This window comes from Aphelocoma coerulescens, unplaced genomic scaffold (assembly GCF_041296385.1).
Source record: "Aphelocoma coerulescens isolate FSJ_1873_10779 unplaced genomic scaffold, UR_Acoe_1.0 HiC_scaffold_320, whole genome shotgun sequence".
Classification (NCBI taxonomy): Eukaryota; Metazoa; Chordata; class Aves; order Passeriformes; family Corvidae; genus Aphelocoma; species Aphelocoma coerulescens.
The window spans coordinates 102,520-126,915 of record NW_027183664.1 but is presented as its reverse complement, the minus strand read 5'-3'; the positions used below and the strand labels follow the sequence as shown (position 1 = coordinate 126,915).

The following is a 24,396-nucleotide window of genomic DNA, read 5'->3' as shown; positions in this document are numbered from 1 at the left end:
GGAAACTTTGGGACATTTGGGGGGATTTGAGGGGGATCTGGAGACATTCTGGGACATTTGGGGGAATTTGGGGGGTGTTTGGGGGGATTTGGGGGAATTTTGGGAGATTTTGGGGGTGGGGGAGGGGATTTGGGGACATTTGGGGGGAATTTGGGGGGAATTTGGGGCCATTTTGGGAGATTTTGAGGGATTTTGGGGGGTCCTGGAAGGGATTTGGGGACATTTGGGGGATTTTGGGGGGAATTTAGGGGATTTGGGGCCATTTGGGGGATGGGGGAGGGGATTTGGGGCCATTTAAGGACATTTTGGGAGCTTTTTGGGGCTATTTTGGGGCCATTCGGGGTTCCTGGGGGGAATTTGGGGGGATTTGGGGGGAATTTGGGGGAATTTTGGGAGATTTGGGGGGATTTTTGGGGATTTTGGGACATTTGGGGGATTTGGGGGAATTTGGGGACATTTTGGGGGGATTTTGGGGCCATTTGGGGCCATTTTGGGGGCCCTGAGTGTCCCTGGAAGCTCCCGGAGACCCCAAACCCCCCCTGGGGACCCCAAAAATCCCCAAAAATCCCCAAATCCCAGCGATCCCAGTCCAGACCAGTCCAGACCAGTAACCCCAGAAGCCATCCCAGTAACCCCGAGCCCCAAACCAGTAACAACCAGTAACAACCAGTAACAACCAGTAACAACCAGTAACCACCAGTAAGCCCGGATCCCCTCCCAGTCCCTCCCAGTTTATCCCAGGGCTCCCAGTTTGATCCCAACCCCCTCCCAATCCCTCCCAGTCCCTCCCAGTTTAATCCCAGTTCCCTCCCAGTCCCTCCCAATCCCCTCCCCGTCCCTCCCAGTTCCCTCCCAGTTTGATCCCAGTCCCCTCCCAGTCTCTCCCAGTTGATCCTGGTGCCTTCCCAGTGCTCCCAGTATGATTCAAGTCCGATCCCAGTGTGATGCCAGTCCCCTCCCAGTTTATCCCAGTTTATCCCAGTCCATCCCTGTCCCCTCCCAGTTTATCCCAGTCCATCCCTGTCCTCCCAGTCCCTCCCAGTTTAATCCCAGTCCCTCCCAATCCCCTCCCAGTTCCCTCCCCGTCCCTCCCAGTGCTCCCAGTTTGATCCCAATCCCCTCCCAGTCCCTCCCAGTTTAATCCCAGTTCCCTCCCAGTCCCTCCCAGTCCCCCCCCAGTGCTCCCAGTTTGATCCCAATCCCCTCCCAGTTCCTCCCAGTTTAATCCCAGTTCCCTCCCAATCCCCTCCCAGTCCCTCCCAGTCCCTCCCAGTTCCCTCCCAGTTTGACCCAGGCCCTCCCCATCCCTCCCAGTTTGATCCCAGTCCCCTCCCAGTCTCTCCCAGTTTGATTCTGGTGCCTTTCCCAGTGCTCCCAGTATGATTCAAGTCCGATCCCAGTGTGATGCCAGTCCCCTCCCAGTTTATCCCAGTCCCTCCCAATCCCCTCCCAGTCCCACCCAGTTTAATCCCAGTCCCTCCCAGTCCCCCCCAGTGCTCCCAGTTTGATCCCAATCCCCTCCCAATCCCTCCCAGTTCCCTCCCAGTCCCTCCCAATTTGATCCTGGTGCCTTCCCAATGCTCCCAGTATGATTCAAGTCCGATCCCAGTGTGATGCCAGTCCCCTCCCAGTTTACCCCTGTTTATCCCAGCCCCCTCCCAGTTTATCCCAGTCCCTCCCAATCCCCTCCCAGTTCCCTCCCCGTCCCCTCCCAGTCCCTCCCAGTTTGATCCCAGTCCCCTCCCAATCCCTCCCAGTCTCTCCCAGTTTAATCCCACTCCCTCCCAGTTCCTACCAATCCCCTCCCAGTCCCTCCCAATCCCCCCCAGTCCCTCCCAGTCCCTCCCAATCCCCTCCCAGTCCCCTCCCAGTCCCTCCCAGTCCCTCCCAGTTTGATCCCAGTCCCTCCCAGTCCCTCCCAGTCCCCTCCCAGTCCCTCCCAGTCCCTCCAGTCCCCTCCCAGTCCCTCCCAATCCCCCCCAGTCCCTCCCAGTCCCTCCCAATCCCCTCCCAGTCCCCTCCCAGTCCCTCCCAGTCCCTCCCAGTTTGATCCCAGTCCCTCCCAGTCCCTCCCAGTCCCCTCCCAGTCCCTCCCAGTCCCTCCCAGTCCCCTCCCAGTCCCTCCCAGTCCCTCCCAGTCCCTCCCAGTCCCCTCCCAGTCCCTCCCAGTCCCTCCCAGTTCCCTCCCAGTCCCTCCCAGTCCCCTCCCAGTCCCTCCCAGTCCCCTCCCAGTCCCTCCCAGTTCCCACCTCTCCTCCCGAGCCGTTCCAGTTTCCGAGCCTCGATTTTGTCGCAGCGCCGGAGCCTGGGGGGGGGGGGGGAGGGGCCCGGGGGGGGCGTCAGGGGGTCCCAAAATTCCCAAAAAACCCCAAAAGATCCCAAAAAATCCCAAAAACCCCAAAAATGTCCCAAAATATAAAAAAAAAAATCCCCAAAATCAGCCCAAAATCACCCAAAAAAAACCAAAATCACCCCAAAATCTCCAAAAAGTCAGCCCAAAATCACCAAAATCACCCCCAAATCACCCCAAAATCACCAAAAAACCCCAAAATCACCCAAAAAATCACCCCAAAATCAACGCAAAATCACCCAAAAAACCACAAAATCACCCCAAAATCTCCAAAATCCCTCAAAAATCACCCCAAAATCACCAAAATCACCCCAAAATCACCAGAAAATTACCCCAAAATCACCAAAATCCCCCAAAATCACCCCAAAATCAGCCCCAACCCCCCAAATATCCACCCCAAATCCCTCCTAAACTCCCCAAAATCCCCCAAAATTCCCCCAAATCCCCTTTAAACCCCCCAAAATTGCCCAAATTTCCCTCAAATTTCCCCCAATTTTTCCCCAATTTCTTCAAATTTTTCCCAAAATCGCCCAAATCCCCCCCAAATCCCTCCCAAATCCCCTTTAAATTCCCAAAAACTGCTCCAATTTCCCCAAAAATCACCCCAATTTTCCCCAAAATTGCACGAATTTTGCCGAATTTTCCCCAAATTTTTCCTAAAACCCCCAAAACCTCCCCAGTCTCCCCAAAATCCCCCAAAATCCCCCCAAATCCTCTTTAAATCCCCCAAAATTGCTCAAATTTCCCCCAATTCCCCCCAAATTTTTCCCAAAATCGCTCCAAATTTTCCCCAAATTTCACCCAGTTTTTCCCAAATTTTTCCTAAACCCCCCCAAAATCTCCCCCAAATCGCCTTTAAACCCCCAAAAATCCCCCCAAAATTGCTCAAATTTCCCCCAAATTTTTCCCCAAACCCCCTGAATTCCCCAACCCCCCCCAAAATCTCCCCAAAGTTCCCCCAAAGTCCCCCAAAATCCCCCAAAATTCCCCCAAATCCCCTTTAAACCCCCCAAAAAACCCTCAAATTTCCCCGTATTTTCCCCAAATTTCGCTCCAATTTCGCCGAATTTTTTCCTGATTTTTCCCCAAATCTCTCCCAAATCTCCCCAAATTTCCCCAAAGCTCCCCAAAATCCCCCCAAATCCCCTTTAAACCCCCCAAAATCCCCCCAATTTCGCTCCAATTTTGCCATATTTTCACCAAATTTTCCCCAAATTTTGCTCAAATTTCGCCAAATTTTTTCCCAATTTTTCCCAAATCTCCCAAAATCTCCCCAAACCGGCCCCCAAACCTCCCCAAATCCCCTTTGAACCCCCCAAAATCGCTCCAAAATCGCGCCAATTTCCCCGTATTTTCCCCAAATTTCGCCGCATTTTCCCCGTATTTTCCCCAAATTTCGCCGAGTTTTCCCCAAATTTCGCTGAATTTTTTCCCGATTTTTCCCAATCTCCCAAAATCTCCCAAAATCTCCCAAAACCGCCCCCCAAACTTCCCCAAATCCCCTTCAAATCCCCCCCCAAAATCGCTCCAATTTTACCGTATTTCCCCTAAATTTCCCCGTATTTTCCCCAAATTTCGCTCAGTTTTCACCGAATTTTCTCCCGATTTTTCCCAAAATGCCCCGAATTCCCCCCAAAACCTCACTCCCAGCGCTGCTTCTTGGGGTTGGGCCCCCCGAACTTGGGCCCCAAATCCCCTTTAAACCCCCCCAAAATCCCCCCAAAATCGCTCCAATTTCGCCCCAATTTCACCAAATTTTACCAAATTTTCCCCAAATTTCGCTCAAATTTTGCCGAATTTTCCCCAAATTTCACCAAATTTTTTCCCGATTTTTCCCAAATCTCCCCCAAATCTCCCAAAATCCCCCCAAACCGCCCCCCAAACCTCCCCAAATCCCTTTTAAACCCCCCAAAAATCGCTCCAATTTTACCGTATTTCCCCTAAATTTCGCCGCGTTTCCCCCGTATTTTCCCCAAATTTCGCCGAATTTTCTCCCGATTTTTCCCGAAACGCCCCAAATTTCCCCGAATTCCCCCCAAAACCTCACTCCCAGTGCTGCTTCTTGGGGTTGGGCCCCCCGAACTTGGGCCCCAAATCCCCTTTAAACCCCCCCCAAATCCCCCCAATTTCGCTCCAATTTCGCCCCAATTTTACCAAATTTTCCCCAAATTTCGCTCAAATTTCACCAAATTTTTTCCCGATTTTTCCCAAATCTCCCCCAAATCTCCCAAAATTCCCCCAAACCGCCCCCCAAACCTCCCCAAATCCCTTTTAAACCCCCCAAAACCCTCTCCAATTTTACCGTATTTCCCCTAAACTTCGCCGCGTTTCCCCCGTATTTTCCCCAAATTTCGCCGAATTTTCTCCCGATTTTTCCCGAATCCCCCCGAATTCCCCCCAAAACCTCACACGCAGCACTGCTTCTTGGTGTTGGGCCCCCCGAACTTGGGCTTGTCGCGGCAGTTGGGGCACAGGGCGCAGTCCTGGGGCCGCCGGCAGCCCCGGCAGCGGCCGCAGCGCGACCCCCGCGAGCCCCCCCGGCGGGGCCGGCCCGGGGGGGGAGGGGCGCGCCGGGACCCCCCCCCGGCGTTGGAGGGGGGGGGAGGGGCGGCCGGAGGCGGGGGAGGGGCGGGGGGAGGTGGAGGAGGAGGGGGGAGGGGGAGGGGCCGGGGGCGTTTGGGCGCAGCCCCTCCCCCGCAGTCGGAGGCGGCGTCTGGAAATGGGGGGGGGGGAGGGGGGGTTAGAAAGGGGGGGTTTTGGGGGGGGGGTTTGGGGGGATTTGGGGAAATTTGGGGGGATTCAAGGGGATTCAGGGGGAATTTGGGGGGATTTTGGGGAGATTCACGGGGGATTTGGAGAGAGTTTGGGGGGATTTGGGGGGATTTGGGGAAATTTGGGGGGGTTTGGGGAGATTTTGGGGGGATTCAAGGGGATTCAGGGGGAACTTGGGGGGATTTTGGGGGATTCAAGGGGGATTTGGGGAAATTTGGGGAGATTTCGGGGGGATTTGGGGGGATTCAAGGCAATTTGGGGGGATTTAAGGGGATTTGGGGGGGATTTTGGGGGGATTTGGGGGCATTTGGGGGGATTTAAGGGGATTTGGGGGGGATTTTGGGGGGATTGGGGGAATTTTGGGGGGATTTGGGGGCATTTGGGGGATTTAAAGGGATTTGAGGGCAATTTTGGGGGGATTTGGGGGGATTTGAGGAAATTTGGGGGGATTCAAGGGGATTCAGGGGGAACTTGGGGTGATTTCGGGGGGATTCAAGGGGGATTTGGGGAAATTTGGGGAGATTTTGGGGGGATTTGGGGGGATTCAAGGCGATTTGTGGGGATTTAAGGGGATTTGGGGGGGATTTTGGGGGGATTGGGGGAATTTTGGGGGGATTTGGGGGCATTTGGGGGGATTTAAGGGGATTTGGGGGTGATTTTGGGGCATTTGGGGGGATTTGGGGGGGATTTGGGGGCATTTGGGGAATTTAAGGGGATTTGGGGGCAATTTTGGGGGGGTTTGGGGGGATTTGGGGGGGATTTGGGGAAATTTGGGGGGGTTTGGGGAGATTTTGGGGGGATTCAAGGGGATTCAGGGGGAACTTGGGGGGATTTCGGGGGGATTCAAGGGGGATTTGGGGAAATTTGGGGAGATTTTGGGGGGATTTGGGGGATTCAAGGCGATTTGGGGGGATTTAAGGGGATCTGGGGGGGATTTTGGGGGGATTGGGGGAATTTTGGGGGGATTTGGGGGCATTTGGGGGATTTAAGGGGATTTGGGGGGGATTTTGGGGGGATTTGGGGAGATTTTGGGGGGATTTGGGGGCACTTGGGGGGATTTAAGGGGATTTGGGGGGATTTGGGGAGGTTTTGGGGGGATTTTGGGGGGATTTTGGGGGATTTGGGGGGGTTTTGGGGGATTTTGGGGCAATTTTGGGGGGATTTTGGGGGGATTTTGGGGGGATTTGGGGAGATTTTGGAGGGATTCAAGGGGATTCAGGGGGAATTTGGGGGGATTTTGGGAGATTCAACGGGGATTTGGGGGGAGTTTGGGGGGATTTTGGGGCATTTGGAGGGATTCAAGGTGATTTGGGGGGATTTAAGGGGATTTGGGGGGGGATTTTGGGGGGATTGGGGGAATTTTGGGGGGATTTGGGGGCATTTGGGGGGATTTGGGGAAATTTGGGGGGATTCAAGGGGATTCAGGGGAATTTGGGGGGATTTTGGGGAGATTCACGGGGGATTTGGAGAGAGTTTGGGGGGATTTTGGGGCATTTGGGGGGATTTGAGGGGATTTGGGGGGGATTTGGGGGGATTGGGGAGGATTCAAGGGGATTTGGGGGCGATTTGGGGAGATTCTGGGGGGATTTGGGGGCACTTGGGGGGATTTAAGGGGATTCAAGGGGATTTGGGGAGGTTTTGGGGGGATTCAAGGGGATTTGGAGGGGTTTGGGGGGATTTTAGGGGGATTTTGGGGGCATTTGGGGAAATTTGGAGGGATTTAGGGGGATTCAAGGGGATTTGGGGGGGTTTTGGGGGGTTTAAAGGGCATTTTGGGGGATTTGAAGGGGATTTTTGGGGGGATTTGGGGGGATTTGGGGGGTTTTGGGGGGATTTGGGGGGATTCAAAGGGATCTGGGGGGGATTTGGGGGGGATTTGGGGGGGATTTGGGGGGTTTTTGGGGGGGATTTTGAGGATTTGTGGGGGGATTTTGAAGGACATTTTGAAGGTTTTTTGGGAGGATTTTTGAGGGGGATTTTGAGGTTTTTTGGGGGGATTTTTGGGGATTGTGGGGGTTTTGGGGGGATTTTGGGGGAATTTTGAGGTTTTTAGGGGGATTTTTGGGGATTTTGGGGGGATTTTGGGGGTTTTTTTTGGGGGGGATTTTCAGGTTTTTGGGGGGGATCTTTGGGGAAATTTTGAAGGTTTTTTGGGGGGCTTTGGGGGGGGATTTTGAGGTTTTTGGGGGGGATTTTTGGGGGGTTTTGGGGGCGATTTTTGGGGGGTTTTGGGGGGGATTTTTTGGGGGGTCCCTCACCTTCGGGGGGTGCCCCCGGCCGGGGGGGGGCTGCGGGGGCTGTCGGGGGGGGGCGCTCGGCGGCAAACGTGCTTGATCCGAGGGGACCCCTGGGAATTTCGGGAGGGTCCGGGGGGGGAGGGGGGTCAGGAACAGCCCCAGACCCCCCCAAAACCCCCCCGGGAGTCCCAGACCCCAAAATCCCCCCCCCCATTCCCAAAAAAAACCCCCAAATTCCCATAAAATTCAGTTACAAACGTGCCCTGAAATTCAGCAAAAAAAACAGGGAAATTCAGCCAAAATTACCCCAAAACTGAACCAACATTCACCCAAAATTTGGCAGAAAAAATCAGCGAAATCCCCCCGAAATAATCAGCTGAAAATTTACCCAAAATCCGCCCCAAAGTTCACCCAAATCCGCTCGAAGTTCACCTAAAATTCACCCAAATCCACCTAAATCCACCCAAATTCACCCAAAACTCACCCCAAATTCACCCAAAATTCACCCAAATCCACCTAAATCCACCCAAATCCACCCAAATTCACCCCAAATTCACCCAAATCCACCTAAATCCACCCAAATTCACCCCAAATTCACCCAAATCCACCTCAAATCCACCCAAATTCAGCCCAAAATCACCCAAAATTCACCCAAATCCACCTAAATCCACCCAAATCCACCCAAATTCACTCCAAATTCACCCAAATCCACCTCAAATCCACCCAAATTCACCCCAAATTCACCCAAATCCACCTAAATCCACCCAAATTCAGCCCAAAATCACCCAAAATTCAACCAAATTTACCTCAAATTCACCCGAAATCCATCCCAAAATATCTCAAAATCACCCCAGACCCCCTAAAACCCCAAAATTCCCCACAAATGACCCCAAATCCCCCCAAAATCCTCCTGAAATATCTCAAAATCACCCAACCCCCCCGAAATTCCCCCAAAATCCTCCAAAATCCCCCCCAAAATCCCCCAAATCCCCCAAAATGACCCCAAATCCCCCCAAATCCCCCCAAATAACTCCAAATCCCCCCAAAATGCTCCTGAAATATCTGAAAATTACCCAAAATACCCCCAAAATACCCCCAAAATCCCCAAATTCTCCCCAAAATCCCCCTAAATTCGCCCAAAATCCCCCCAAAATCCCCCAAATCCTCCCAAACCACCCCAAAGGATCCCAAAATCACCCCAACCCCCCCAAGTGACCCCAAAATCCCCCAAAACCCCCAAAACTCCCCCTAAAATCCCCTCAGATTCCACCCAAAAATCCCCCAAAACCCCCCAACTTCCCCCAAAACCCCCCAAAAATCCCCCCAAAACCCCCCAAATGACCCCAAATCCCCCAAAATCCCCCGAACCCCCCAAATGACCCCAAAATCCCCCCAAAATCCCCCCAAAATCCCCCAAATCCCCTCCCCCCCCTCACCTGGGGGTCTCCCGGGACTCCCTGGGGCTCCTCCGGCTCCTCCGAGCCCCCCTGGAACAGAGGGGGAGGGGAATTGAGGCTGGGGGCGCCCAAACCGCCCCAAATCCCCCCAAATCCACCCCAAAATCACCCCAAAATCAACACAAATCACCCCAAATCACCCAGAATCACTCAGAATCACCTAAAATCAACACAAATCACCCCAAAATTCACCCAAATCACCCCAAAATCACCCCAAAATCAACACAAATCACCCCAAATCACCCAGAATCACCCAAAATCCACCTAAAATCAACACAAATCACCCCAAATCACCCAGAATCACTCAGAATCACCCAAAATCCACCTAAAATCAACACAAATCACCCCAAATCCACCCCAAATCACCCCAAAATCACCCAAAATCACCCGAAATCCTCCCAAAATCAACACAAATCACCCCAAATCACCCCAAAATCAACAGAAATCACCCCAAATCCATCCAAAATCACCCAAATCACCCAGAATCAGCCCAAAATCACCCCAAAGCCACCCAAAATCGCCAAAAACCCCCCAAAATCTACCCAAATCAGCCCAAAATCACCCAGAATCACCCAAAATTCACCCAAAATTCACCCAAAATCCTCCCAAATCACCCCAAAATCAACACAAATCACCCTAAAATTCACCCCAAATCCACCCAAAATCAACACAAATCAGCCCAAATCACCCAGAATTCCCCAAAATCCCCCAAAATCTACCCAAATCACCCCAAAATCAACACAAATCACCCCAAAATCCACCCCAAATCAACACAAATCACCCCAAATTCCCCAAAATTCACCCAAAATCACCCCAAAATCTACCCAAATCCACCCAAAATCAACACAAATCACCCCAAATTCCCCAAAATCCACCCCAAAATCACCCCAAAATCTACCCAAATCCACCCAAAATCAACACAAATCACCCAAAATCACGCAAAATCACCAAAAATTGCCAAAAAATGCCCCAAAATCCACCCAAAGTCACCCCAGAATCAACATAAGCCACTCCAAATCACCCAAAATCGCCAAAAAATCAACCAAAATCCACCCAAAATCCACCCAAATCAGCAAAAAATCACCCCAAATCCACCCAAAATCACCTCAAAATCCTCCCAAATCACCCAAAATCACCCAAAACTCACCCAAAATCACCCCAAATCCACCCCACATCACCCCAGAATCAACACAAATCACCACAAATCACCCAGAATCACCCCAAATCCACCCAAAATCAACACAAATCACCCCAAATCACCCAAAATTACCCAGAATTCACCCAAAATCACCCCAAAATCCTCCCAAATCAGCCCAAAATCACCCCAAATCACCCAAAATCCACCCAAATCAACAAAAATCCACCCAAAATTCCCCAAAATTCACCCAAACTCCACCAAATCCACCCAAAATCCCCCAAAATCAACACAAATCCACCCAAAATCCACTCAAAATCACCCAAATCAGCCCAAATTCACCCAAGTCCAACCAAAATCCCCCAAAATCCACCCAAATTCCCCCAAAATTCACCCAAAATTCAGCCAAAATCCCCCAAATCAACCAAAATCAACCCAAAATCACTTAAAATGCCCCCAAATTTCAAGAATTCTCCCAAGATTCCCCCAAAATCCCCCAAAATCAACCCAAAATCACCCAAACTCCTCGAAAATCTCCCCAAAATTCCTCGGAACTCCCCCAAAATTTCCCGAATTCCCCCAAAATTCCCAGAATTCCCCCCAAAATTTCCCGAATTCCCCCCAAATCTCCCCAAATCAGCCCAATAGCCCCCAAATCCCTCGAAAATCCCCCCAAAATTCCCCCAGTTTTCCAAAAATTCCACAAAATTCCCCCCAAAACCCCTCGGAATTCCCCCAAATTTCCCAAATTCCCCCAAAATCTCCCCAAATCCCAAAAATCCCCCAAATTGCCCCCAAAATCCACCCAAAATCCACCCAAATTCCCCCAAATTTCCAGAATTACCCCCAAATTCCCCCAAAGTCAACCCAAAATCACCAAAAATCCTCAAAAATCCCCCCAAAATTCCCCCAATTTCCAAAAAATTCCACAAAATTCCCCCCAAAATCCCTCAAAATTCCCCCAAAATTTCCCAAATCTCCCCAAATCCCCTCAAACCCCCCCAAAATCCCCAAAAATTCCCCCTAAAACCCTCAAAATCCGCCAAAATCCCACCAAATTCCCCCGAATTTCCAGAATTACCCCAAAATCCCCACAAAATCTCCCCCAAATCAACCCAAAAATCACCAAAAATTCCACAAAATTCCCCCCAAAACCCCTCGGAACTCCCCCAAAATTTCCCGAATTCCCCCCAAATTTCCCGAATTCCCCCGAATCTCCCCAAATCCCCTCAAAATTCCTCCAAATTTCCAGAATTCCCCCAAAATCGCCCTGAAATCCCTCAAAATGCCCCCAAATTTCAAGAATTTCCACAAAATCCCCCCAAAATCCCTCAAAATTACCCAAACTCCTCGAAAATCCCCTCAAAATTCCCGCAATTTCCAAAAATTCCACAAAATTCCCTCCAAAATCCCTCGAAATTCCCCCAAAATTTCCCGAATTTCCCCCAAAATTTCCCAAATTCCCCCCAAATTTCCCGAATTCCCCCGAATCTCCCCAAATCCCCTCAAAATTCCCCCAAATTTCCAGAATTACCCCAAAATCCCCCCAAAATCCCCACAAATTATTCAAATTCCTTGAAAATCCCCCCAAAATTCCCGCAATTTCCAAAAATTCCACAAAATTCCCCCCAAAATCCCTCAAATCCCCCCCAAATCCCCAAAAATTCCCCCCAAAACCCTCAAAATCCTCCAAAATCCCACCAAATTCCCCCAAATTTCCAGAATTCCCCCCAAATCTCCCCGAAATCCCCCAAAATCAACCCAAAAATCACCAAAAATCCCACAAAATTCCCCCCAAAACCCCTCGGAACTCCCCCAAAATTTCCCGAATTCCCCCCAAAATTTCCCGAATTCCCCCAAAATTTCCCAAATGTCCCAAATCTCCCCCAAATCCCCCCCAAATCCCCCCCAAACCCCCCCCCCCCGGGCCCCTCCCCCACCCTGTGCCTGCGGTCGATCCTCCCCAGCTGCAGCCGGGCCCGGCTCAGCAGGTCGAACACGCGCCCCGTGACGTCATCCAACCCCGCCGCCGTGACGTCATCGGCACCGCCGCCCACGTCACCGCCCGTCCCCGCCGAGGCGCTTCCGGCCGTGACGTCATCGCGGAGGGCGGCGCCGCCCCCCTCCTCAGCGCCCCCTAGCGGCGGCGGCGGCGCGAGGCGCGCGGGCAGCGCCAGGTGGTTGGGGCCGGAAGTGGGCGGGGCTGGGGGCGGAAGCGAGGGGGCGGGGCCGGGAGCGGCGCTCAGCGATTGGTAGATGCGGAGGTGGGCGGGGCCGGGGGTGAAGAGCGGCGCGCGCAGCAGGAGGGGGCGGGGCCGGCAGGGGGCGGGGCCCGGCGGGGTCACGTGGAGCAGCCGCAACGTCACCGGGAGGGGGGGGGAGGGAGGGGGAGGGGGCGCTCGGCGCCACCGGGAGGGGCCCGGAAGGTTCCCCGATGACGTCGCTGCCGTCGGTGACGTCACTTCCGCCTTCGGCGGCCTCGCCGCCGCCGTTGAGGGCGCGGCGGGCGGCCTCGGTGACGTCACCGGAGGGCTTGGTGACGTCATTGGGGGCTCTGATGACGTCGGCGCCGTCCCAGCGGAAGGTGGGCGCCCTCAGGATGGCACGGCGGGGGGGGGGAGGGGCAAACCGGGGTAGCCCCGGGGCTACCGGGAACGTCCGGGGGGGGGGCCCGGGGGCTCCTTGGGGCCCTCAGGGGGGTCCCGGGGAGGGTCCTGGGGGGTCTCAAGGAGGTCCTGGGTGGGGCTGGGGGGGGTCCTGGGGGTCCCCGGGGGGGTCCTGGGGGTCCTTGGGGGTCTCGGGGTGGCCCTCGGGGGGGTCCAGAGGGTCCAGGGGGTCCTTGGGAGGGTCCCGAGGGTCCCCGGGGGGCCACTCGGGGTGGTCCCGGTGGTCCTTGGGGGTCCTGGGGGGGTCCCCAAGAGGGTCCCGGTGGTCCCCGGGGACGTCCCGAGGGTCCCTTGGGGGTTCCCGGTGGTCCCTGAGGGTCCTGGGGGGGTCCCGAGGGTCCTTGGGGGTCTCCGGAGGGTCCTGGGGGTCCTTGAGGGGGTCCCCGGGAGGGTCCCTGGGGGTCTCCAGACTGTCCTGGGGATCCTTGGGGGGGTCCCGAAGGTCTTTTGGGGGGGTCCCGGTGGTCCCCAAGAGGGTCCCGGTGGTCCCGGAGGGTCTTGGGGGGATCCCGGTGGTCCCCAAGGGGGTCCCTGAGGGGGTCCCGGTGGTCTCCGGGAGGGTCCCTGAGGGTCCTGGGGGGGTCCCGGTGGTCCCCAAGGGGGTCCCTGAGGGCCCTGGGGGGGTCTCGGTGGTCCCCGGGGGGGGTCCCGGTGGTCCCTGAGGGTCCTGAGGGGATCCCGGTGGTCCCCGGGGGGGTCCCTGAGGGCCCTGGGGGGATCTCGGTGGTCCCCGGGGGGGTTCCGGTGGTCCCCGGGGGGATCCCGGTGGTCCCTGAGGACCCTGGGTGGGTCCCGGTGGTCCCCGGGGGGCTCCCGGTGGTCCCTGAGGGCCCTGGGTGGGTCCCGGTGGTCCCCGGGGGGCTCCCGGTGGTCCCTGAGGGCCCTCGGGAGGTCCCGGTGGTCCCCGGGGGGCTCCCGGTGGTCGCGGAGGCTCCTTGGGGGCTCCCCGGCGGTCACTTCCGGGATGGGCGTGTCCGCGAAGCGCCTCGGGGGTCTGATTGGCCGAGCCGAGCGGGCGCTGACCAATGGCATCACGAACTGCCGCAAGCCCCGCCCACCGCCGCCGCCGGCCCGAGCCCCGCCCCCTCGGCGAGCTCCGCGGGGGGCGGGGCCAGCGCCGGCCGAGGCCACGCCCCCTCCTCGGCCACGCCCCTTCCGCCTCCTCCAGGCCCCGCCCCGGAAGCGCAGGAGGCGCAGGCGCGGACGGGGCGGGGGGCGGGGCGAGGGCGAGGAGGCCACGCCCCCCGCGCGGGGGGGGGAGGGGGCGGAGCCGGGGGGGAGCCGCGAGCCTGTGGGGGAGGGGAGAGGGGGGGGGTCAGGGGGGGCTTTTGGGGGGGATTTTGGGGGGTTTGGGGGGTTTTGGGGGGGTTTTGGGGGCTCCCAGGGTGATTTGGGGGGGTCAGGGTGATTTTGGGGTGGCTTTTGGGGGTCCCAGGGATGTTTTGGGGGGATTTGGGGAGATTTTGGGGGGCACAGGGGGGATTTTGGGGCCATTTTGGGGGATTTTGGGGCTCTCAGAGCGATTTGGGGGGGTCCCAGGGTGATTTTGGGGTGAATTTGGAGGGTCCCGGGGTAATTTTGGGGGGTTTTGGGGCTCCCAGGGTGATTTGGGGGGGGTCTCAGGATGATTTTGGGGTGAATTTTGGGGGTCCCAGGGATGTTTTGGGGTCACTTTGGGGGGTCTCGGGGTGATTTTGGGGTGATTTTTGGGGGTCTCAGAGTCATTTTGGGGGGATTTGGGGAGATTTTGGGGGGTTTGGGGGTCATTTTGGGGGGGTCTCAGGATGATTTTGGGGTGAATTTTGGGGGTCCCAGGGATGTTTTGGGGGGATTTGGGGAGATTTCGGGGGGATTTTGGGGGGTCAGGGGGGGTTTTGGGGTGATTTTTGGGGGTCCCAGGGATATTTTGGGGGGATTTGGGGGGATTTTGGGGGGATTTTGGGGAGTCAGGGGGGGTTTTGGGGGGTCCCGGGGGGATTTTGGGGTGATTTTGGAGGGTCCCAGGGTAATTTTGGGGTAATTTTGGGGTAATTTTGGGGGGTTTTGGGGGTCCCAGGGTGATTTGGGGGGTTCTCAGGGTGATTTTGGGGTGACTTTTGGGGGTCCCAGGGATATTTTGGGGTGATTTGGGGAGATTTTGGGGGGTCAGGGGGGATTTTGGGGTGAATTTTGGGGGTCCCAGGGATGTTTTGGGGGGATTTGGGGAGATTTTGGGGGGTCAGGGTGATTTTGGGGTGATTTTGGGGTGAATTTTGGGGGTCCCAGGGATGTTTGGGGGGGATTTGGGGAGATTTTGGGGGGTCAGGGGGGATTTTGGGGTGATTTGGGGGATCCCGGGGGGATTTTGGGGTGATTTTGGAGCATCACAGGGTAATTTTGGGGTAATTTTCGGGGGTTTTGGGGCTCCCAGGGTGACTTGGGGGGGTCTCAGGGTGATTTCGGGGTGATTTTTGGGGGTCCCAGGGATATTTTGGGGGGATTTGGGGAGATTTTGGGGGGTCAGGGTGATTTTGGGATGAATTTTGGGGGTCCCAGGGATGTTTTGGGGGGATTTGGGGAGATTTTGGGGGGCCAGGGGGGATTTTAGGGGGGTCAGGGGGGATTTTGGGGTGACTTTTGTGGGTCCCAGGGACATTTTGGGGTGATTTAGGGGGATTTTGGGGGGTCAGGGGGGGTTTTGGGGTGACTTTTGGGGGTCCCAGGGATGTTTGGGGGTGATTTGGGGGAATTTTGGGGGGGCCAAGGGGGATTTTGGGGGGTCCTGGGGGAATTTTGGGGTGATTTGGGGATCTCAGAGTCATTTTGGGGTGGCTTTGGGAGGTTTTGGGGTGATTTTGGGGGGTTTGGGGGTCATTTTGGGGGTCTCAGGGTGATTTTGGGGTGACTTCTGGGGGTCCCAGGGATGTTTGGGGGGGGATTTGGGGAGATTTTGGGGGGTTTTGGGGTCACTTTGGGGGGTCTCAGGATGATTTTGGGGTGAATTTTGGGGGTCCCAGGGATGTTTTGGGGGGATTTGGGGGGATTTTGGGGGGATTTTGGGGAGTCAGGGGGGGTTTTGGGGGGTCCCGGGGGGATTTTGGGGTGATTTTGGAGGGTCCCAGGGTAATTTTGGGGTAATTTTGGGGGGTTTTGGGGGTCCCAGGGTGATTTGGGGGGTTCTCAGGGTGATTTTGGGGTGACTTTTGGGGGTCCCAGGGATATTTTGGGGTGATTTGGGGAGATTTTGGGGGGTCAGGGGGGATTTTGGGGTGAATTTTGGGGGTCCCAGGGATGTTTTGGGGGGATTTGGGGAGATTTTGGGGGGTCAGGGTGATTTTGGGGTGAATTTTGGGGGTCCCAGGGATGTTTTGGGGGGATTTGGGGAGATTTTGGGAGGTCTTGGGGGGTCTCAGGGTGATTTTGGGGTGATTTCAGGGGGTTTTGGGGCTCCCAGAGTGATTTTGGGGTGATTTTGGGGGTCCCAGGGATATTTTGGGGTGATTTAGGGGGATTTTGGGGGGTCAGGGGGGGTTTTGGGGTGACTTTTGGGGGTCCCAGGGATGTTTGGGGGTGATTTGGGGGAATTTTGGGGGGGCCAAGGGGGATTTTGGGGGGTCCTGGGGGAATTTTGGGGTGATTTGGGGATCTCAGAGTCATTTTGGGGTGGCTTTGGGAGGTTTTGGGGTGATTTTGGGGGGTTTGGGGGTCATTTTGGGGGTCTCAGGGTGATTTTGGGGTGACTTCTGGGGGTCCCAGGGATGTTTGGGGGGGGATTTGGGGAGATTTTGGGGGGTTTTGGGGTCACTTTGGGGGGTCTCAGGATGATTTTGGGGTGAATTTTGGGGGTCCCAGGGATGTTTTGGGGGGATTTGGGGGGATTTTGGGGGGATTTTGGGGAGTCAGGGGGGGTTTTGGGGGGTCCCGGGGGGATTTTGGGGTGATTTTGGAGGGTCCCAGGGTAATTTTGGGGTAATTTTGGGGGGTTTTGGGGGTCCCAGGGTGATTTGGGGGGTTCTCAGGGTGATTTTGGGGTGACTTTTGGGGGTCCCAGGGATATTTTGGGGTGATTTGGGGAGATTTTGGGGGGTCAGGGGGGATTTTGGGGTGAATTTTGGGGGTCCCAGGGATGTTTTGGGGGGATTTGGGGAGATTTTGGGGGGTCAGGGTGATTTTGGGGTGAATTTTGGGGGTCCCAGGGATGTTTTGGGGGGATTTGGGGAGATTTTGGGAGGTCTTGGGGGGTCTCAGGGTGATTTTGGGGTGATTTCAGGGGGTTTTGGGGCTCCCAGAGTGATTTTGGGGTGATTTTGGGGGTCCCAGGGATATTTTGGGGTGATTTGGGGGGATTTTGGGGGGTCAGGGGGGGTTTTGGGGTGACTTTTGGGGGTCCCAGGGATGTTTGGGGGTGATTTGGGGGAATTTTGGGGGGGCCAAGGGGGATTTTGGGGGGTCCTGGGGGAATTTTGGGGTGATTTGGGGATCTCAGAGTCATTTTGGGGTGGCTTTGGGAGGTTTTGGGGTGATTTTGGGGGGTTTGGGGGTCATTTCGGGGGTCTCAGGGTGATTTTGGGGTGACTTCTGGGGGTCCCAGGGATGTTTGGGGGGGATTTGGGGAGATTTCGGGGGGATTTTGGGGGGTCAGGGGGGGTTTTGGGGTGATTTTTGGGGGTCCCAGGGATATTTTGGGGGGATTTGGGGGGATTTTGGGGGGATTTTGGGGAGTCAGGGGGGGTTTTGGGGGGTCCCGGGGGGATTTTGGGGTGATTTTGGAGGGTCCCAGGGTAATTTTGGGGTAATTTTGGGGGGTTTTGGGGGTCCCAGGGTGATTTGGGGGGGTCTCAGGGTGATTTTGGGGTGACTTTTGGGGGTCCCAGGGATATTTGGGGGGGATTTGGGGAAATTTTGGGGGGTCCCAGGGTGATTTTGGGCTGATTTTGGGGGGTCCCGGGGTGATTTTGGGGTGACTTTTGGGGGTCCCAAGGTGATTTTGGGGTGATTTGGGGGGGTTTTGGGGCTCCCAGGGGGATTTTGGGGTGATATTGGGGGGATTTGGGTTTCCCAGGGGGATTTTGGGGTGATTTTGGGGGGATTTGGGGCTCCCAGAGTGATTTCAGGGTGATTTTGGGGGGATTTGGGGTCTCCCAAGGTGATTTTGGGGGATTTGAGGCTCCCAGGGTGATTTTGGGGTGATTTTGGGGGGATTTGGGGTCTCCTAAGGTGATTTTGGGGGATTTGAGGCTCCCAGAGGGATTTTGGGGTGATTTTGGGGCTCCTAGGGTGATTTTGGGGTGATTTTGGGGTTCCCAGGGTGATTTTGAGGTGATTTTGGGGCTCCTAGGGTGATTTTGGGGTTCCCAGGGTGATTTTTGGGGTAATTTCAGGGGGATTTGGGGTTCCCAGGATGATTTCGGGGTGATTTTGGGGTTCCCAGGGTGATTTTGGGGTGATTTCGGGGGGTTTTGGGGTCACCGACCTCTGCGGGAGCGCCGTGGGGGGAGGGGCATCTCCAGCTCCTCGGGGAGGAACCCCCGGAACTCCTCCTGGGGTGGGGGAGGGGCGGGGGGCGGGGTCAGTGCAGGCCACGCCCCCTCCCCAAAAAAATCCTCCCAAAAATCCCCAAATTCCTCCCCCAAATCCCATCAGGACTCCCCAAAAACCTCCTCAGGAGCCCCAAAACCGCCCCAAATCCCCCCAAAATCCCCCCAAAACCCTCTCAGGACCCCCCAAGACCCCCCAGACCACCCCCAAAACCTTCAGGACCCCCCCAAAATCCTCTCAGGAACCCCCAAATCCCCTCAATCCGCCCCAAAATCCCCCTCAGGAACCCCAAAATCAGCCCCCAAAATCCCTCAGGACCCCCCCAAAACCCCTCAGGATCCCCCAAAATCCCCTCAGGAACCCCCAAACCGCCTCAAAGTCCCCAAACTCCCCCCAAACCGCCCCAAATCCCCTCAGGAACCCCCAAAATCCCCTCAGGACCCCCCCCCCAAATTCCTTCAGAACTTCTCAAAATCCCCTCAAACCACCCCAAATCCACTCAAACCGCCCCAAAATCCCCTCAGGATCCCCCAAAATCCCATCAGGAGCCCTCAAAACCCCCTCAGGACCCCCTGAAATTCCCTCAGGACCCCCCAAAATCCCCTCAAACCTCCCCAAAATGCCCTCAGGATCCCCCAAAACCCCCTCAGGACCCCCCCAAAATCCTCTCAGAAGCTCCAAAATCCCCTCAAACCGCCCCAAAACCCGCTCAGGACCCCCCAAAATCAGCCCCAAATCCCCTCAGGACCCTCAAGACCCCTCAGGACCCCCCAAATCCCCTCAGAATCCTTCAAATCCCCTCAAACTGCCCCAAAATTCCCTCAGGAGCCCCCAAAATCAGCCCCAAACCCCCTCAGGACCCCCCAAAGACCCCCCCAGGTCACCCCCAGAACCTTCAGGACCCCCCCAAAATCCTCTCGGGAACCCTCAAACACTTTCAGGATCCCCCAAAATCCCCTCAGGGTCCCCAAAATCCCCTCAGAAGCCCCCAAATCCTCTCAGGAGCCCCCAAAATCCCCTCAGGACCCCCCAAATCTCCTCAAACCGCCCCAAAACCCTCTCAGGACCCCCCAAATCCCCTCAGGACTCCCCAAAATCAGCCCCAAACCCCCTCAAAACCCACTCAGGAATCCCCAAAATCCCCTCAGGACCCCCCAAAATCCCCTCAGAAGCCCCCAAATTCACTCAAACCGCCCCAAAATCCCTTCAGGACCCCCCAAAATCAGCCCCAAACCCCCTCAGGACCCTCCAGACCCCTCAGGGTCCCAAAAACCCCTTCAGGACCCCCCAAACTCTCTCAAATCGCCCCAAAATCCCCTCAGAACCTCCCCCAAACTCCCTCAGGAACCCCCAAATCATCCCCAAAATCCCCTCAGGACCCCCCCAAAACCCCTCAGGACCCCCCAAAATCCCCTCAGGACCCCCCCAAAACCCCTCAGGATCCCCCAAAATCCCCTCAGAAGCCCCCAAATCCTCTCAGGAACCCCCAAATCCCCTCAAACCTCCCCAAAATCCCCTCAAACCTCCCCAAAATCCCCTCAAACCTCCCCAAAACCCTCTCAGGACCCCCCAAATCCCCTCAGGACCCCCCAAAATCAGCCCCAAACCCCGTCAAAACCCCCTCAAAACCCACTCAGGAATCCCCAGAATCCTCTCAGGACCCCCCAAAATCCCCTCAGAAGCCCCCAAATCCACTCAGAATCCCCCAAACCCCCTCAAACCACCCCAAAATCCCCTCATAACCCCCCCAAACCCCCTCAGGAGCCCCCAAAATCCCCTCATAACCCCCCCAAACCCCCTCAGGAGCCCCCAAAATCCCCTCAGGACCCCCAAACCCTCCCACACCCCCCCCCAAAACCCACTCAGGAATCCCCAAATCCCTTCGGGACCCCCCAAAATCCCCTCAAACCTCCCCAAAACCCCCTCAGGATCCTCAAGACCCCTCAGGGTCCCCCAAATCCCCTCAGGAACCCCCAAAACCCCCTTAAATCGCCCCAAAACCCCCTCAGGACCCCTCCCCAAATCCTCTCAGAATCCTTCAAATCCCCTCAAACCGCCCCAAAACCCCCCCAGGACCCCACAAATCCCCTCAAACCCCCCCAAAATCCCCTCAAACCCCCCCAAAATCCCCTCCGAATCCCCTCAAACGGCCCCAAATCCCCTCAGGCCCTTCCAGACCCCCCAAAATCCCCCAAATCCTCTCAGGGTCCCCAAAATCCCCACAGAAACTCCCCCAAATCCCCTCAAACCACCCCAAAATCCTCTCAGGAACCTCCACATCCCCTCAGGACCCCCCAAAATCAGCCCCAAACTCCCTCAGGACCCCCAAAACCCCCTCAGAATCCTTCAAATCCCCTCAGGACCCCCCAAATCCCCTCAGGATCCCCCAAAATCCCCTCAGGATCCCCCAGAATCTCCTCAGGAGCCCTCAAATCCCCTCAGGACCCCCCAAATCCCCTCAGGATCCCCCCAAATCTCCTCAGGATCCCCAAAAATCCCCTCGGGACCCCCAAAACAGCCTTGAAACCCCCTCAGAATCCCTCAAATTCCCTCAAACGCCCCCAAAGCTCCCACAGGGACCCCCAAAATCCCCTCAGGAGCCCTCAAACCCCCCCAAATCCCCTCAGAATCCCTCAAAATCTCCTCAAACCGCCCCAAACCCCCTCAGGAGCCCCCAAAATCAGCCCCAAATCCCCTCAGGACCTTCCAGACCCCTCAGGATCCCCCAAAATCCCCTCAGGACCCCCCAAATCCCCTCAACCCCCCCCCAAACCCACTCAGGAATCCCCAAATCCCCTCAAACCTCCCCAAAATCCCCTCAGGACCCCCCAAAACCCCCTCAGAATCCCTCAAATCCCCTAAAACCACCCCAAAACTGCCTCGGGGTCCCCAAAATCCCTTCAGGACCCCCCAAACCCCCTCAGAATGCCCCAAACCCCCTCAGGACTCCCCAAAATCAGCCTCAAACTCCCTCAGGACCCCCCAAACCCCCTCAGGGTCCCCAAAATCCCTTCAGGACCCCCCCAAACTCACTCAGGATCCCCCAAAATCCCGCTCAGGAATCCCCAAATCCTCTCAGGACCCCCCAAATCCCCTCAAATCCCCGAAAATCCCCTCAGGACCCCCAAACCCACTCAGGACACCCCAAATCCCCTCAAATCCCCCAAAACCCCCTCAGGGACCCCCAAACCCTCCCCAAACCCCCTCAGGAGCCCTCAAACCTCCGCAGGACCCCCCAAATCCCCGCAGGACCCCCCAAAATCAGCTCCAAATCCCCTCAGGACCCCCCAAACCCACTCCGGACCTCCCAAATCCCCTCAAACCACCCCAAAATCCCCTCAGGACCCCCCAAAACCCCTCAGAATCCCTCAAATCCCCTTAAACCACCCCAAAACCCCCTCGGCGTCCCCAAAATCCCCACAGGACCCCCCAAACCCTCTCAGGACTCCCCAAAATCAGCCCCAAACTCCCTCAGGAACCCCCAAACCCCCTCAGGGCCCCCAAAACCCCTTCAAGACCCCCCCAAAACCCGCTCAGGAATCCCCAAATCCCCTCAGGACCCCCCCAAATCCCCTCAAACCGCCCCAAACCCCCCTCAGGACCCCCCAAATCCCCTCAAACCGCCCCAAAATCCCCTCAGGACCCCCCAAATCCCCTCAGGACCCCTCAAATCCCCCTCAGAACCCCCCAAATCCCCTCAAACCGCCCCAAACCCCCCTCAGGACCCCCCAAATCCCCTCGAACCTCCCCAAAATCCCCTCAAACCGCTTCAAAATCCCCTCAGGACCCCTCAAATCCCCTCAGGACCCCTCAAATCCCCTCAGGACCCCGCCAAATCCCCTCAAACCACCCCAAAACCCCCTCAGGGACCCCCAAACCCTCTCAAACCACCCCAAACCCCCTCAGGAGCCCTCAAACCTCCTCGGGAACCCCCAAATCCCCCTAGAAACTCCCCCAAATTCCCTCCAGACCCCCAAAATCGCCTCCAAATCCCCTCAGGCCCCCCCAAATCGCCTCAGGACCCCCCAAAACCACCTCAGGACCCCCAAATCGCCTCAGGAACCCCCAAATCCCCTCAGGGACCACCAAAATCCCCTCAGGACCACCAAAATCCCCTCAAACCTCCCCCAAACCCGCTCAGGACCCCCAAATCGCCTCAGGACCCCCAAATCCCCTCTGGACCCCCCAAATCGCCTCAGGACCCCCCAAATCCCCTCAGGAACCCCCAAATCCCCTCAGGGACCACCAAAACCCCCTCAGGACCACCAAAATCCCCTCAAACCTCCCCAGCCCCCCTCCCCCCCCCTCAGCCTTTTCCCGCCGCTCCCTCCCCTCCCCCCCCTCCCCCCTCACCGTCCGGGCGGGCCTTTGGCGCTCCCCGAGCAGCGCCCGCAGGCGGCGGAGGCCGCGGCCGATGGCCACGAGCGCCCGGAGCGCGGGGTCGGGCCGGGAAGGGCCCGGGGGACCCCCGAGAGGGGTCCGGGAACGAGGGGGCCCGGGAAGGGCCCGAGGCCACGGCGGGGGCCGGGCGGGGAAGCGGCCGCGGGCGGCGGCGGCGGCGGGGCCCGCCGCCATCTTGGGCCGGGGGCGGGGCCTAGGGCGGAGCCAATGGGAGAAGGGCTGGGGAGGGAGGGAGCCAATGGGAGCGCGAGGTGGGTGGGGTTGAGTGGAAGCGGGGCCAATCAGAGCGGAGAGGGGGCGGGGCTACGGAGGCGGGAGACGGCGGGAGGAGGGGGCGGGGTTGGAGAGAACCGGAGCCAATCGGAGCGAGAGGTGGGCGGGGTCACGCGGTACCGGGGCCAATCAGAGCGAGGAGGGGGCGGGGTGAAGGAGGGGGCGGGGCTAAGAAGCACCGGGGCCAATGGGAGAGCGGCTGGAGGGGAGCGGGGCCAATCAGAGCGCGCGGAGGCGGCGGGGTGGTGGGGGGCGAAGGGAAGGGGCGGGGCTAAAGGGCACCGGAGCCAATGGGAGGCAGGCGGAGAGGGGCGCAACCAATCAGAGCGCGGCGTTGGGCGTGGTTAGACAGGGGGGCGTGGCTACGGCGGGCCGGACCAATCAGAGCGGGGCGGGGTCAGGGAGCGGAGGGGGCGTGGCTCCCTGGGGGCGTGGCCTTCACGGAAGGGGCGTGGCTTGCTCGGACGGGAGGGGGGAGGGGTCCCTGAACACCCCCCCCCAAAAATCCTTTGGAACCCCCAAAATCCGCCCCAAAAGCACCAAAATTCGCCCCAAAATCCGCCCCAAAAAGCCCCAAAATCCGCCCCTAAATACGCCCAAAAATCCCCTCCCAAAAGCCGCCCCAAAATCCCCTCCCAAAGGCCCCAAAATCCGCCCCACAAGCCCCAAAATCCGCCCCAAATTCCCAAAATCCGCCCCCAAATCCCCCAAATCCACCCCAAAAGTCCCTCCCAAAAGCCTCAAAATCCTCCCCAAAAGCCCCAAAATCCGCCCCAAAATCCTCCCCAAAATCCGCCCAAAAATCCCCAAAAGCTGCCCCAAAATCCGCCCCAAAATCCCCAAAATCCACCCCAAAAGCCCCTTCCAAAAGCCCCAAACATCTGCCCCAAAATCCGCCCCAAAAATCCCCCAAATCCGCCCCAAAAGCCCCAAAATCCGCCCCAAAATCCGCCCCAAAAGCTGCCCCAAAATCCGCCCCAAAATCGCCCCAAAAGCCCCAAAATCCGCCCCAAAATCTGCCCCAAAATCGCCCCAAAAGCCCCAAAATCTGCCCCAAAATACGCCCAAAAATACTCTCCCAAGTCTCAAATCCGCCCCAAAAGCCCCAAAATCCGCCCCAAAAGCCCCCAAATCCGCCCCTAAATACGCCCAAAAATCCGCCCCAAAAGCTCCAAAATCGCCCCAAAATCCGCCCCAAAATCCCCCCCCAAAATCCACCCCAAATTCCCAAAATCCGCCCCAAAATCCCCTCCCAAAAGCCCCAAAATCCGCCTCCAAATTCCCAAAATCCGCCCCAAAAGCCCCAAAATCCGCCCCAAAATTCCCAAAATCCGCCACAAAATCCGCCCCAAAATCTGCCCCAAAATCCGCCCCAAAATTCCCAAAATCCGCCCCAAAATCCGCCCCAAAATCTGTCCCAAAATCTGCCCCAAAATCTGCCCCAAAATCGCCCCAAAAGCCCAAAAATCTGCCCCAAAATACGCCCAAAAATACTCTCCCAAAAGTCTCAAATCTGCCCCAAAAGCCCCCAAATCCGCCCCTAAATACGCCCAAAAATCCACCCCAAAAGCTCCAAAATCGCCCCAAA

General features: G+C 56.9%; 1 protein-coding gene and 1 long non-coding RNA gene across 2 annotated transcripts; both read right to left on the bottom strand.

Annotated features, from left to right (window-relative positions):
- Positions 1 to 7,412: 7,412 nt before the first annotated feature.
- On the bottom strand, positions 7,413 to 12,143 carry LOC138101525 (uncharacterized). The gene is made up of 3 exons (XR_011147178.1): positions 11,892 to 12,143; positions 8,796 to 8,846; positions 7,413 to 7,469 (listed from the first exon to the last, which is right to left on the bottom strand). It is a non-coding gene; the product is annotated as an uncharacterized lncRNA (long non-coding RNA).
- Positions 12,144 to 12,675: 532 nt separating this feature from the next.
- LOC138101527 (basic salivary proline-rich protein 2-like) lies at positions 12,676 to 22,709 on the bottom strand. The gene is made up of 4 exons (XM_068999301.1): positions 22,488 to 22,709; positions 18,070 to 18,136; positions 13,232 to 13,906; positions 12,676 to 13,148 (listed from the first exon to the last, which is right to left on the bottom strand). The coding sequence occupies exons 1-4, from the start codon at positions 22,707 to 22,709 to the stop codon at positions 12,676 to 12,678; spliced, it is 1,437 nt and encodes a 478-aa protein (XP_068855402.1).
- Positions 22,710 to 24,396: the final 1,687 nt, after the last annotated feature.

What these genes read in the sequence shown, in the direction of transcription:
- LOC138101527 (XM_068999301.1), bottom strand. Translation starts at nt 22,709, where the DNA reads ATGGCGGCGGGCCCCGCCGCCGCCGCCGCCCGCGGCCGCTTCCCCGCC. An exon ending in CCCACGGCGCTCCCGCAGAG is followed by an intron (nt 13,907 to 18,069) that starts GTCGGTGACCCC and finishes CCTCCCCCACAG; the next exon opens with GCTCGCGGCTCCCCCCCGGC. An exon ending in ACCACCGAGACCCCCCCAGG is followed by an intron (nt 13,149 to 13,231) that starts GCCCTCAGGGAC and finishes GGACCCCCTCAG; the next exon opens with GGACCCCCTTGGGGACCACC.